Here is a 13240-nt window from a genome sequence, read left to right as displayed (position 1 = left end):
TCCCGCATTTGTAACGACTAAACTTTATTAAAGTGTAAAAATGCAACTTCAAGCGGACAACAGCTGTAATATGGCAGCAGAAAATGTCCGGAAAATACAGATTGATCCCCTAAGATTAATTTAAGAACGTCTGCATCAAGGTTTAAAATGTTTATTCAAACATTCTCTGATGAGCTGAATTGTTTTTTTTGTCCCTCCTGCGTCAGAAGTCATATCGGTTTTTGCGACAGTTTCAGCCGTGCGTCTTTTGATGGTTGTCATTGGATGCACCTGTGCCACGCGGCACTGAGTGCGTTTGCTCTCTGAACGGTTTTAGGGCCCAAACAGCGTCGGAGCCACATCTGTTTCAGATTTTTGAGTCCGCACAGTAGTAAGATGAAACCACTCCAAATAAATAAATAAACAAACAAATTAATAAATCGACATAATCGCTTCTGACGATCACCTTTTAAAGAGCAATCGAAGACTTCTGCTTCATCTCTCCTCCTCCTCCTCCTCCTCTCAGCATCTTCATAAAATTGACATAACAATGTATAGAATTTGATCAGGAACTTCAAAGTTCTCAAATGTTACGCAGCTGAAAAAAACAAAGAAACTCGATAGATCCGCACAGACTGGATGCGTTTTTTTTGTTGTCTGGGAAATAATCCTCTAATTTTCTGAACAGCGGCGGAAGCGCTTCTGCATGAGGGGAAGTTCCAAAGGTTCATATTAACTCATTTATGTTAAACATTAATTAAGTAATTTTAAACGATTATTACTCTCAGAAATCCTCATGCTACAGTTTGAAATAAAATGCACATTTGTGTCGAAAATATGGAATGAAAATGCTTCATAATTAAAAACAGTACAACAATTCAAATTCATCTTAATTTGAAGTGAAATTGAAATAAACAAAACGAAAATAATTCTTCAAAAATAGTCACATTTGACGTGTTGGCTTGAACTCAACACGCAATGTACTGAGTTCAGGTTTTAGTACTTTGAAAAAAATTAAACCAGATCCATATAATATCTGCAGGGTGAACTGCAGTGATCATCAGGACCAGATCAGGGGATGCAGGCTGTGCGACTGTGAACCCGGCAGCAATAAGAAGGAAAAAGACAACAAACCCACACACACCTGCACAAACCTCTATCAAAACATCCACCGCCATGTTTCCAAAGGAAAATAAAATCACTCAATTCAGTTTTATTATCCTCCTTAGCCCTTTTATTCATTTTTTGTGTTGTAGTAAAAAACAACATATTAAACGTTGAGCCTCCATACAACAAAGGGGCCCCTGACAGATACAGAGAAAGGTCAACATCACTTAATTATTTCCATAGTTCTACAGGGCCCCTTTAAAAAAAATCATTTCAAATTTGAACACAGAAATCATTTCACCACAAAAAAAAAAAACAACATAAATAAAATAAACACCACAAACCCTGAAATCAGTATAAATTATTTCTTCTGACAACTTGTAAAAAGGCATTTAAGCTGCAAAACAAAACAACACAAATCCCGATTCAAAGGCATCGATTGGTTCCCTCCAACAGACCGAAATAATAAGAAACATTTTACTTGGAAAAGTCACAAAGGTGGGAATAAAAAGAAAAAGGCCCATGTGCTGCAGCTCTGCTTCAGCGGGGAGATCTGGAGTGCTTTGCTGTCTCCATCACCAGAGGAGGAGAACCTCAGGCATTGGGATTGTTCCTCATGAGCTCAATGTCTGCGTCCACCATCTCCTTCACCAGTTCCTGAACAAGTGCACACACAAGAAGCCGTTAGGAAACAACACATTCTCTATCATAAATCCAAATTTATTTAAAAAAAACCCGCGAGAGGTCTTTGCAGAATCAGGCCTCTTTATTTGTCTGTAAAGTTTTTGAAAAATAGACGTGAGAGGCAAACCTGGAAAAGGATCAACAATTTGTTTTTACCCCAATAAGTGTTATAAATATAAAAATATCTGAGCTGCGTGGGAATTTACCTTCTGCTCAATCTTAAAGGATTTCAGTTCAGTCGGCTGTTTCTAAATAAAAGTGTTCCAATCTGCTCAAAAGTATGTTTTCTTTAACATTTGTCAATGTTTTGTTTTAATATATATGTTTTTATTTTAAAATATTTTCTCCTGTTTATATTAGTAAAATGTTTTTAGCAATCATTTAATATTTCTAATGGTTCTAAACAAAACAAATACTTAAACATGTATTTAAAATAAAACAAAATAAAAATAGATCTAGTTGTTGAAACATTTTTTTTTGATAAACGTAATAATAATTGATAATAACATTTATTTCGAAGTTAAAAAAAATCAATTGTTAAAAACTATTCCGTTTCAAAAATAATATTTTTATTTATATATTTTCATGATGTAAAATAATAAATGTAATATGAATTTATGGTGTTGAGTTATTGCTATATTTCCCCATAGGGAAAAAAAAAGATGTTTAATAAATATTTGAAATTGCTGATTTAAAAATAAAACTGTTTTTGAAATCATCATTTCAAAGCTGAATGAAAACTTTTCATCTGAATTCAAACGTGCATTTGTCCATAAAAGTTATTTTCCCTCTGTCCCCTCAGTTACAATAGCCTTCATGATAGCAGCGTGATGGATTGTGCTCATGTGGATAACTGCTCCCACTGCACTTATTATCTCCGTGTCAAGCAAATTACCCGGCCAGACTGAGGGCATTTGAGAGCAACGTGACACGCACCTCGAAAGTCACCTTCGCCTTCCAACCCAGCCTCTGGAAGGCCTTGGAGCAGTCTCCTTGCAGGTAGTCCTAGAAAAAAAAAAAAAAAAGAAAGAAATGGACAGAGTGAGTGAAAGAAGGAGAGGCGAGAGGGAGGACAAAAGGGGGAGAAAGAAAAACAAATCATCTGTCATGTGCGATCTGATCGCCGCGAGCGGGAGGATCCTGCAGCGCGCTGATGTGTCCTCCTGATATGAAAAAGTACTGGATTCAAGTCGGCGTAAAAAAAAAAAACTGCATGTACTGAGAACTGTGGAGTGATGAGTACTTTCTCTTTTTCTCAAAGACGCACATATATATTTTCGTACTCGTACACACACTCACACACACACTCTCCATCTCCTCTCTTGGGGAAAAAGGAGGTCACAAAGTCTCGCTGGCCATCAATCCCTCCTCTCTGCTCCCCACCTCCAATATGTCCAGACGGCCCTCGCCGGTGCCAAAGCATGATGAATTGTGGGACTCTGGCGACGTAACCCTCAGCCCAGGACCACCCCCCACCCCCACCCCACCTCCATTCACCCTCCCCATAACCCCCACTCCCCCAGCCTCCAACCCCTAACTCATTTCCCCCTCTGTCGTGTTTTGCACTGGAGTCAGGAACCAGCGAGACCTCGCTTTAGACCACCAAGGAGTCAGAAATGCAGGAAAAAAGGGAAACTGCTCCCCCTGCACGTCTGTTTTGAAAGCTTCTTGTCTTTTTCTGACTTCTAATCTGTCACTCAGCTGTCTGCATTTGTGTCAGGAAGATTTATGTTGGCCTCAATTTCTGAAGTTTTTCCTAACGACTTTCACGTGGATTTAATAGCAAAACCGTTTATTTGATCAAACAGTTTTTTTTGTGCTTTTTTTTAAAAATGAGAAATATGCAAGTTTTGTTTTTGCTGTAAACCATCAAATACAATCATCAAACTTCTCTAGTTGTGCCCAAACTGGGCTCTACTGTTTTGTGTCCCTTTTCATATAAAGGATCATGGATTTATTTTGTGGATTCTAGTCAGCTGCAGCAGAAAATTCACACAGAGATTGATAAAACTTAGAAGAACAGATTAACGAATGTAAGGAACATGAATAGCATGTACACGAACAAAGCCTTCACAGGAAATACTGCACTGGATGCGATTCAGAAGACAAGATCCAGCTTGTGTGCACATTTTGCTCATAGGTGTAATGTGCAGACGTCATCTGGAAGAGTGGCAAAAAAAAATAAAAAAAAGGAAACATCATCCTGAGAATTTTATAGAGAAAAAAACTAGGTGAAGCAGGGAAATATAAAAGACAAGAAATTTTATAAAGTTTTAAAAAGTTAAAGAAAATTTAGGCTAAAATGGAAGTTGTTTTTTTAACAGTTAACTTTACAGGTAATGTAAAATTACTTTAGATTCTCAATTTTAGCTCTTTCCTTTAGGGATAACTATTTTTTCCCGATTTAAAGTTACACAAGAAGTTTTTGACTGGAATAATTCGGAAGACGTTGATGAGGAAAAGTTTCCTTATTCAGTTAAATGACATTACTGAGAGGTAAGGACTGAATGGCTCCACAAAACTCTAAATTGATTATTTTTATCTGCAGTTTACGTCTAAAAAAAAGGGAGAAAATCTTCTCACGACTATGCAAACACCACTGCACTGGCTGAACTTTAAAAAAGCTGTCCAGGCTAAAGTAAAAGGGAAGCAGGGAGCGGTGTTTGGTATCTGTCCTGAACCTCTTGAAGGCGTCGTTTGCGAGTGATCTTATTACAGTGGAACGCACACAGCAGCGCTGGCATGGCTCAGCCTGGGACCCACATCCCAGGGAGGCTCCACGGAGCTTAATCACACTCTTCTGACTACACGTAAAGGCAGGACGCCTGAACACACACAGAGAGGGGAACAAGTACAGGCCGATTCTGACCCGATTTCAAACCCAAAGCCTGGTTCGGTTCGGTGCGAGGGGTGTTTTTATATTTTTATCTGCACTTAAAAAGCCCTTTTTTCTTCTGGCTGTGCAGCAGCAGCAACAACAACAAACTGCTCTTTCTCTGAGTGATGAGCTGCTCGACATCACTCATGAAATTCTGGCTCTGAAGTCATAACTGGAAACATTTTCAGACTAATTACCTACAGCAATGAGACATAATTCATCATAAGCCTGAATGTAATTATTATAGGGGGACTTACTCAAAAATTACATTAAATAATCCACTTGCTTCATAATTATATTGATTAGGCCTTGTAATTTAGCCCATTTTATTGCTTGCAAAAGGAAAACAAGTGGCCATGTCACGAAAGTTTGTCCAAAGCTGCTTTGAAACCTGACGGCTGAAAGCAGCAGCTACACCTGCTCTGAGGTTTGTCTGGCACTGCAGTCGCACAATTTGAACGTCTTTACCTAAATGTTGGACTGAAACCAAAGAGTAGGGGTCTTATCAGATGGGAACATATAAAAGACCAGATGTTGGGCAGAAAAATCGAAAACCAATCCCTTGAATTGATGTTTATTTGTAAATAAATAAGCATTTACTATTTTTTTTACGCCTGATTTTGTTTTTAATTTAAGTCATAAATAAATGTTACCATGTTACATGGACACAGTTAAACAATCAAAAATCTGAAAGTTTATTGGTTGGATATTTGCTGGGATAAATAGATGAAATAAAAGATTTAAAACACAACTTGACTGCAAAATCTTCAAAAAGTTCTCACAATTTCAAGCAAAATAGAAAAAAAACACGCATCAGGCCTTCAGCTCAAAATAGAATAAAATCCAAGATAAAAATGTCCTTTTCCGACATGTGGAGATGATCAAACAACACTAAAGAGTCGACAAAAAAAGAATTGCAAATGGTGTTTTAAGAGTCTTGCAATTGTCCTATTAATTAATGATCGCTTTATTAAATAAAAACTTTTACATGTTTAATTGTATGAATTATATATATATATATAGTTATTTTTAATTTGTAATCTTTCAAAATTGAATTCTCTTTCGATGCAAAAACAGTTGTGGAATCCTCAGTTTTGTATCCAACACTATAATCCCAAGTGGGCCTTTTATTTGACCACATGTGCTTATTAAATATCAGTTTATATGTAAAAGCAGGCATATGTACATAAATCTGCCTTTAGAAGTAAATTATTGACAAAGAATTTAATTCACTAACAGGCATAAAACCCATCTGTTCCAATTTTGGCTTCAGCAGCATGTTTATTTTTTCAGGTTGAAACTTTTTAATTATTTTAATTAAAATGTCAGATTTTTACATTTTTTTTTCCACAGGTAACTCTCCTTTTTGGGGGTTTAGGCTCTGACTCCATCAGTGGTGAAAGTCTTTTCTTTTTATCTTAATTTTTACAACCGAAATACTTAAAAAAGTCGCTCAATCTTGCAACACAAAGCCCTTGTTTTATGTGATAAATGTAGCACGATTAAATATACGGTTATCTGCAGTTCAGCAGGTATTTTCCACTAAAATGAATGAAATTCATTTAAATTCAGTGCCCTCTTTGAAAATAATCTACATAAAAGATGTCTGCAGACACAAGTCAAATCAAACTTTGCTTAATGTGATTTCCACCCCACCTAGCGATCATGGAAACTGCTAGAGGAAATGAAACAGGTCTGGAACGAGACATTTTTATGGTGATCCGACACCTACATTTCTATTATAATGTAAGGTATGTTGACAAACACAAACCGTTTCTGATAAAAAATTATTTAAGAACTCAATGAGCTTTATTTAATTGTAATTTACTTTTGTTTCCCCTCCATAGCACTGGTAGGATGTTGACGCACATCTGCAAGCCAGCAGTAGCATTTAAACTATGCTATCCTGAGTCCTAAATATAAAAACACGTCATTACTGACGTCTGTAAATGCACAATAGCTGTTTCTATTTGTGTGTTATTGAGGAAAGATTCAACCTAAATCCAGAGCTCTTACTTCACTTTTGCCAGATAAAATTTCGTTATCTTTGGGGCTAAAGTGGATCAAGAGTGAGATGGCGGGAACATGGCGGTGGGACTCCTTTGTCCCGGCCGCTTCGACGCCGCGCTGCTGCGTGCCAGTGAAGTCAGCTCAACTGTTCCTGTCTGTTTGATCCGCCGTTTGGCTGCCGGGAGAGACGACGCTTTTACGACTGAGGGGTGACCGCGAGGTGCCCTCTTTAATCCTCTGACTTTTCTTCTCGCACATTTCAAGATCACAAACAAAGGCATTTAAAACAGGCGAGACGCGACATGTAAGCGGGGCTACTGTCACCACCAGGCTGAAGGTTTTATTGCTTTCTCTTGAACTCCTGCTGATGATGATATACGCTGGGTTTCGTCTTTCAAGCCTGCAGCGATGTACAAGTCACATCATCACCTTCCATGGCAGGAACATTAAAATTCAAGCACGATGGCAGTCGCGATAATTTACACTGATACCAGACTGTTTATACTCCTAAATGCTTGTTTTATGCACCCAGTTTTTATCAGAGATTCAGTAATGATCGTTTTAGCAGACAGTTTTACAGTTTACTGCGAACCTTCTGTGTTTTCTTTTGCTTTAAATAATCAATGCAGACAGAATATCTGGTTTACAAAGAGATGCCGCATCTCACCGAAAACGGTTGATCAGATGCTATCGAACAACAAATCTACTGCTGGATCCTGGAACATTTTCTGATTTCAATCAGACATAAATTTCAGGAAATTAAAAAAAAAAAACACACTGAGTTTACAACTACTGAGATGCTTCCAGGGAATTAAACATTACTCAATTTCTGTATGTCCTTGTTTGCCTAAAGTTTTGTAAAGACCAGTTAAAGCGCTCACTTTACACATTTGGTTTGATGCTCATATCTAAAATACACTTGCAGACACATTTTAACCACAAGACCGTTTCCAAAACTGTCCAGAAACTGCTGGACATCACAGAAACATAATAAAATCTGAAGAGCAAAAGATAAAATATTCTTTCCATGTCCTTAAAATTTAGGAAAGTGGCACAAACCAAAGCTGATGCTGCATTGGGACTCTCTCTAAAGTGCAGCAGTCTAGAACCATCATATGTGAACATTGTGTTTAAACAAAAGTAAGGGTATCACATTATCGCATTAATCGCATTAGATTAATTATAAACAAATTAGCACGTTTTTTTTTTGCAATAATCTCATTTTTAATCTTTAATATCTCTTATGTAGATCAGTGTTTTTCAACCTTTTTTGAGCCAAGGCGCACTTTCTCCTTAACAAAAATCCCCCGACACACCAGCATCCAAAAATTAAAAAAGGAGAAACTCATAGTCTGTATTGATGTACAGTCCCTCCAGAATCTCACATGCATTTTTGTGATAATTGTGGTAAACAAGGTGGAAGTTGCAGCTGTTTTTTTCTAAAAGATGTAATAAAAGTTTATTAACATGCAATTTTATGTAATCTCACAAAAAAACAAATATATTCTTTCTAAATAATGATTTATTTTTTAAATATTTTTTTCAATGTTGATGCAAAGGCCACTGCAATTTTTGAACAATATATGATCACAATATGTTTGATAAATTTTACACAAAAAACTAACATTACATCTACCGGTATGTTTTCTGTAGCTACACAAAAAGTGTACATGTTGAAGTTTTATTTGTTTTTCTCTTGTCTTAATCAAAGATGAAGTCCTTGAAAACATTAACAATAATGTTTTGTTTCTTTTTAGATTATTAATTTGTTTCAATTTAGTTTAATTGTGTCTGTTGGCCACTTTACCATAATGCTGTTTCTTTAATGTTGTTATTACTTCTATTTAAGCTTAATTTTCCATTTTTCAAAAGTGACTGAAGTCTGAAAGCGAATGTGTCCTTCAATCCAGACATTTTTTAAAAAGTGTTTCAGTTAGAAAGATGACTTGCACCAAACTCTGGGATGTTTTGATGTTAATAAACACAACCCTTGAAGGAGAACTAAACTGTTGACCTATGATTTCATCAAGAAGATTTAAAAACTGTTTGATGAGTGCTCGTTGTGGTTTCAAGACGTTTAACAGGGAAGACTCATTGTGTGCTGAGACCCTGTCACTTTAACCCAATGCATCATGGGAGATGTGGTGCGAAAACTGCCACAGATGGCAGACAGACTCGCTTCTCTGAGCTTCAGTGTTTTGTTCACTTGTTTCACGGTCTGATACCGGATCCCGCGCAAAGCTACAACGCTTTTAGCCGGTATTTTTGTTAGAACTGAGAGACTTTATGAGCAGAATCAGAACAAGGAAGTGAAGACTTTAACTTCTGATTGGTCAGACTGATGACATTTGATTAAGCCTCCAAGAATGATTGGTGGAGACAGTTAAAGGAGCGGGACTTTTTCTGAAAACAAAGCTGAAGCTGCGGCTAAATCCCGATACCGTCATTCTTATCAAAATGTTTTCAATAGAATCAAATAAACACAAAGAAAAAAGTATTTTATGATCTTTCATATTCCTAACTACTCAGTGTTTTATCAGGGCCTGTTTGGATGAACACAGAGCCGATATCCTGGTGATGGTAAATGTTTTTAGATCAGTGAATGAGGGAAATTTCCCATGGCACACTGGAAAAACACTGATGTAGGGGATGATGCCCAATGAGGTGTCCATCATCAGAAGTGAAAGGCCTGATCGAGTCAGAAGTCCATTCATTCGTGATAATACTTTAGTTCTTTAATCTTGTTTTTTTTTTTTTAGGTTTAAATCATTTTTCACAATAGGCGGACTATCTGAAACGCGGTGCGACAGCTTGTCATAGTAACGACTACCGAGCCTGCACTTACCTCGCTCTGCTGCAGTGGAGGACAGTGCTAAACAAGTTTGATCATCATTGATACATCATTTCAGAGGAAAGGTTCGCCTTTTCCCAATTGTTTTTGTCCAGAGGATAAAGCAAAGGTTTGCTTCATAATTCCTCCTCGTGCCTCTTTTCCTCCTTCTAATGCTCTCTTCCTTTTTTCTTTCTGTTGCATCCCAGTCTTCAAAATAATCCAATTTACCAAACAGGCCAAAGGAAACAATACTGTCACTCATGTCTTTTCTACTGTCTTGCTGTTGTGAAAAACTGTGGAATAAGGTATGTCAACATATGTATTATGGTACTAATGAGAAGTTTGTGGTCAATATTTTTTTGTTTAGCTCAGAAAGCTAACGCATCACTTTCAGATGAGTTAAATTAGAGCACAGCGGACCTTCTTTTTTCTTTTTTCTCTAAATTGTTTAAGCTTAAAAAAAATTCCCCTCTGTGGAGTAAAAGTAAAGGTTGCAAGTCTGTTATGACAAAATATAACCTGTTTTTTTAAGTTGTATTTTATTAACTCTGCCACAATGTAACAAATTTAAATGAAAAATCATTACAGCAATTAAAAGGGTGGATTAAAATAGATCAATTAGAGTAACAATTTTAAGGGCATAATTGATTTATTGCTCAAAATAATTATTTGCACGACAGCACTATATAAAATGGAAAGTGATGTAAACTTAAATAAAAGATTTCATTGCAAAGAACAGGGAATAATAATAATAGATGCTTGACCCACATTTGTCAGCATCATGGTTGTTGGGTCTATTCTTTCAGATCTCCAACGATGTTTAGCAGAGAGTCAGCTGAAATCAGATTCCTGTCTGTGGGGTCTGCCTTTGCAATCCCACAGTTCAGCATCCAGGAAGCTAATCCAGCATCTGGTCTTTCTCAGGCAGGATTTTTTCAGGTGACAGGCAGTCTCACGCTCGCAGATTTCCCTGCCCAACTCTGCTTGGAGCAAAAAGAAAAAAAATAAGAAGAAAAAAGTGGATTCCAAACTGCTAACAAGAGCATTCTGCGGCCGAGTGCACTCACCCAAACAGAGCATGTAGCGAATAATTCAACATGAACTACTAACAGATGAGGGCACAATATGATCTTCATATGGATCTGATTAGGAACCTCACCCTGCCTTTTAGTGCATCCTGTTTAGAGCGCCTCTCTACCTGTTTCTGAAGATATGTAGCAGTGATGATAGCAAAAACCGCCAAAAGCCGAAAATGAGCCGTAACAGTGCTCGCCCCTCAGGCTAGGAGCTTTACACACAATTTGAGGATTAGAAAACAACAACTTGATCTGCTCTCACTGCACATCTGTAGCTGAGGAACTGATCTGTGGGCATCCATGGCTTCCAGAGCTGAATGGTAGGAGGTAAAAATGAAGACAGCGCCAGATTTCTTTTTCTTTTCTTTTAATATACCAATTATTTTTTAGAAAACCCAGTTTAAATAGATTTAAAAATATTATGGAAACTAAAATAATTGAAATTTAGTTTAAAAAAAGATAGAAATTAATCAAAAAAGTGAATTTACGTTACCATTTTTAAAATCTGCTGTAAGCAGTAAATAATATAGTAGAGACATATTTTTCCCCTTTTCATTTTGAAAAGATGAAAAAAAACTAATAAAGGTCTTCTTGAAATGATCATTTAGATTAAATGCTGAACAATTTAATGTCTCTTAATCTGATTTTAGCTGTTGTTAATTTCATTTAATCCAAAAAAAGGCTTTCAAAATTGGAGGCGTTAAAATAGTTATCCAACCAGAAATCAGATTTAAATCTAATCAAAGATAAAAAAAAACTATTCTAAAAGAGGATCTCTAAGGCACACTGCAGCCAATTCACTTGACTGTAAAACTCAGAAGCGCGGTTTACATCTCCTCTGCTGTATTGACTATTCACAGTGCACACTTTTTTTGCAGCTTTGAAATTGGCAGTACATTTCTTTCACCATGCCGCTCTCCTTCCCTTGATTTTATCCTGTGCAATAAAGACAAGCAGCCTTCAAAACAACCTTCAGAAAAGTAGAGTTGAGAGACAAACAGGGAGGGATCACGGTCCATAAAGCACAGAAGCAGTAAAAGGCCCTCAGAGCAGGCATTTAACGCAAAGGAATTCTGGTATCGTTGCGAGGCCTTTCAATAAATCACGTAGCACACAGGGGCTGATCCCCAAACACATAAGGGTACACCCAGACTTACAAAAATAACAGTTGTTTGGAAGAATAGGTAAAAAAAAAAAAGACAAAAAATTCTTTCATTTTTTTCAGACTGCAAGTTTTGCTATTTATGGGAGACAGATCAAAAGTTCTCTTCCCTGTCTCAGAGGGTTGCATGCTGGGAGACTATGATGTGGTTTGGGAAGTTCAGTAGCGTCTCTGGTATTTGTACAGTAGTGGACATGATGCAGCCAATAGAGACTTCAAAGCAAATCTGATAAAGCGTCCGAGAACGCTGGGAGAGTCTGGAGCCCACGGTCTCTGTGTCCCCTGCAGAACCAGATGTTCTTAGAGCTAGACGTTCCCATTTTTGACCTTTCGGGGCTTCTTGATGGAAGAACTCAACCCGGATCAGACAGTTTTTATAGGGAGGATGAAAAACTTCTGCTGCGGGTACAAGGATGAGGACATGAGGGCGGTACGAAGAGGAAGAGATTTTTGATGTGACGCCGCTGTGTGATGGCAGGGAAATGAAGACTGATGCATTCTCAGGACCAACAGGTGTGGGAGCTGCTGTCTGTACAGGTGGGGGAGGAGACACCTTTGCTGAAAAAACAAGAGTTCATCATACTTTCCAGGCCGCTTGATCCTAAAGTCACAAATCTATCACTGGTCAGTTTCTAAAACACCTTGGCCTGCATCGATTCAACTTATCACTTCCTTTGGACCACAAAGGCTTTGAGTTTTTAGAAAGGATGGAGGAAGAGATGAAACTTGAGTCTATTCTTAGTAATGATTCCTACTTTACACCTGAGGATTTACCACCTACAGAGCCTTTTGCTGTTTTTTTAACCTTTGCATACAAAAAAATAAAAAAACATCTTGGTCCATGAGCCTGATGGTAAGGTTTGATAGAAAGTTTAGTGCATGGTGGAAAATTACAAATCCAAAAAATAACAGTAACTTCTAATCTAAACAGGCTTATCTTTATTTTGAAGATTCTATCATAGATTTATAAAAGTACAGATTACTTGACTTTACAGCCATTTGTTTTATCTATTTTTGTAGAAAAAGTTTTTTTTCTGATAGTTCTTGTGTAAGAATTGATAACTGATGATACCCATTTATTTACAGCTGTGAAAAAAATCCCTTCTGTATTGCTTTCAAGTGGATGCTAATTAAGCTAATTTTGGAGCTCAAGTGGTTTGATGCCTATCTGCATCAGTAGGCTTCAGGGGATTAACGACAGTTCTACCTCAGTTGAATTGAATTGACCATTTCCACTAAACAGTTTACCAAGTCAGTAAAAAGTTACTTAGTGAAGTGTTTCTTAATATCATTACATATTTTTTGATGATTGGAAAACAAGCAGAACTAACTAGATTTTCTTGTGTTTCTTCTTGGTTGGTTGGGTGCCAGTTTGGGCCAATACCAACCCAAAATGAACAACTTTATGATGTTTTCAGATGGTTTGGATGCCTCTAAAAGGTTCAGCGTCACTGCAAACTAAACAAAATGAAAGAGTAAACCTCTGCATTCCTCACGGAACAACCTCAAGA

General features: G+C 37.2%; 1 protein-coding gene across 1 annotated transcript in view; it reads right to left on the bottom strand.

Annotated features, from left to right (window-relative positions):
- Window positions 1–1189: 1189 nt before the first annotated feature.
- The window catches only part of gmds (GDP-mannose 4,6-dehydratase), a 176341-nt gene continuing 164290 nt past the window's right edge, over window positions 1190–13240 (bottom strand). The window contains exons 10-11 of the mRNA XM_023954387.1: window positions 2707–2775; window positions 1190–1743 (exon numbers count right to left, since the gene is read on the bottom strand). Of these exons, the coding sequence (XP_023810155.1) occupies window positions 1681–1743; window positions 2707–2775 (132 nt within the window). The 3' untranslated portion in view covers window positions 1190–1680. The remainder of the gene's footprint in view (window positions 1744–2706; window positions 2776–13240) is intronic.

This window comes from Oryzias latipes, chromosome 4 (genome assembly GCF_002234675.1).
Source record: "Oryzias latipes chromosome 4, ASM223467v1".
In the NCBI taxonomy this organism is placed as follows: domain Eukaryota; kingdom Metazoa; phylum Chordata; class Actinopteri; order Beloniformes; family Adrianichthyidae; genus Oryzias; species Oryzias latipes.
The sequence above is the reverse complement of the archived record's forward strand: the minus strand, read 5'-3'. Positions and strand labels throughout refer to the sequence as shown.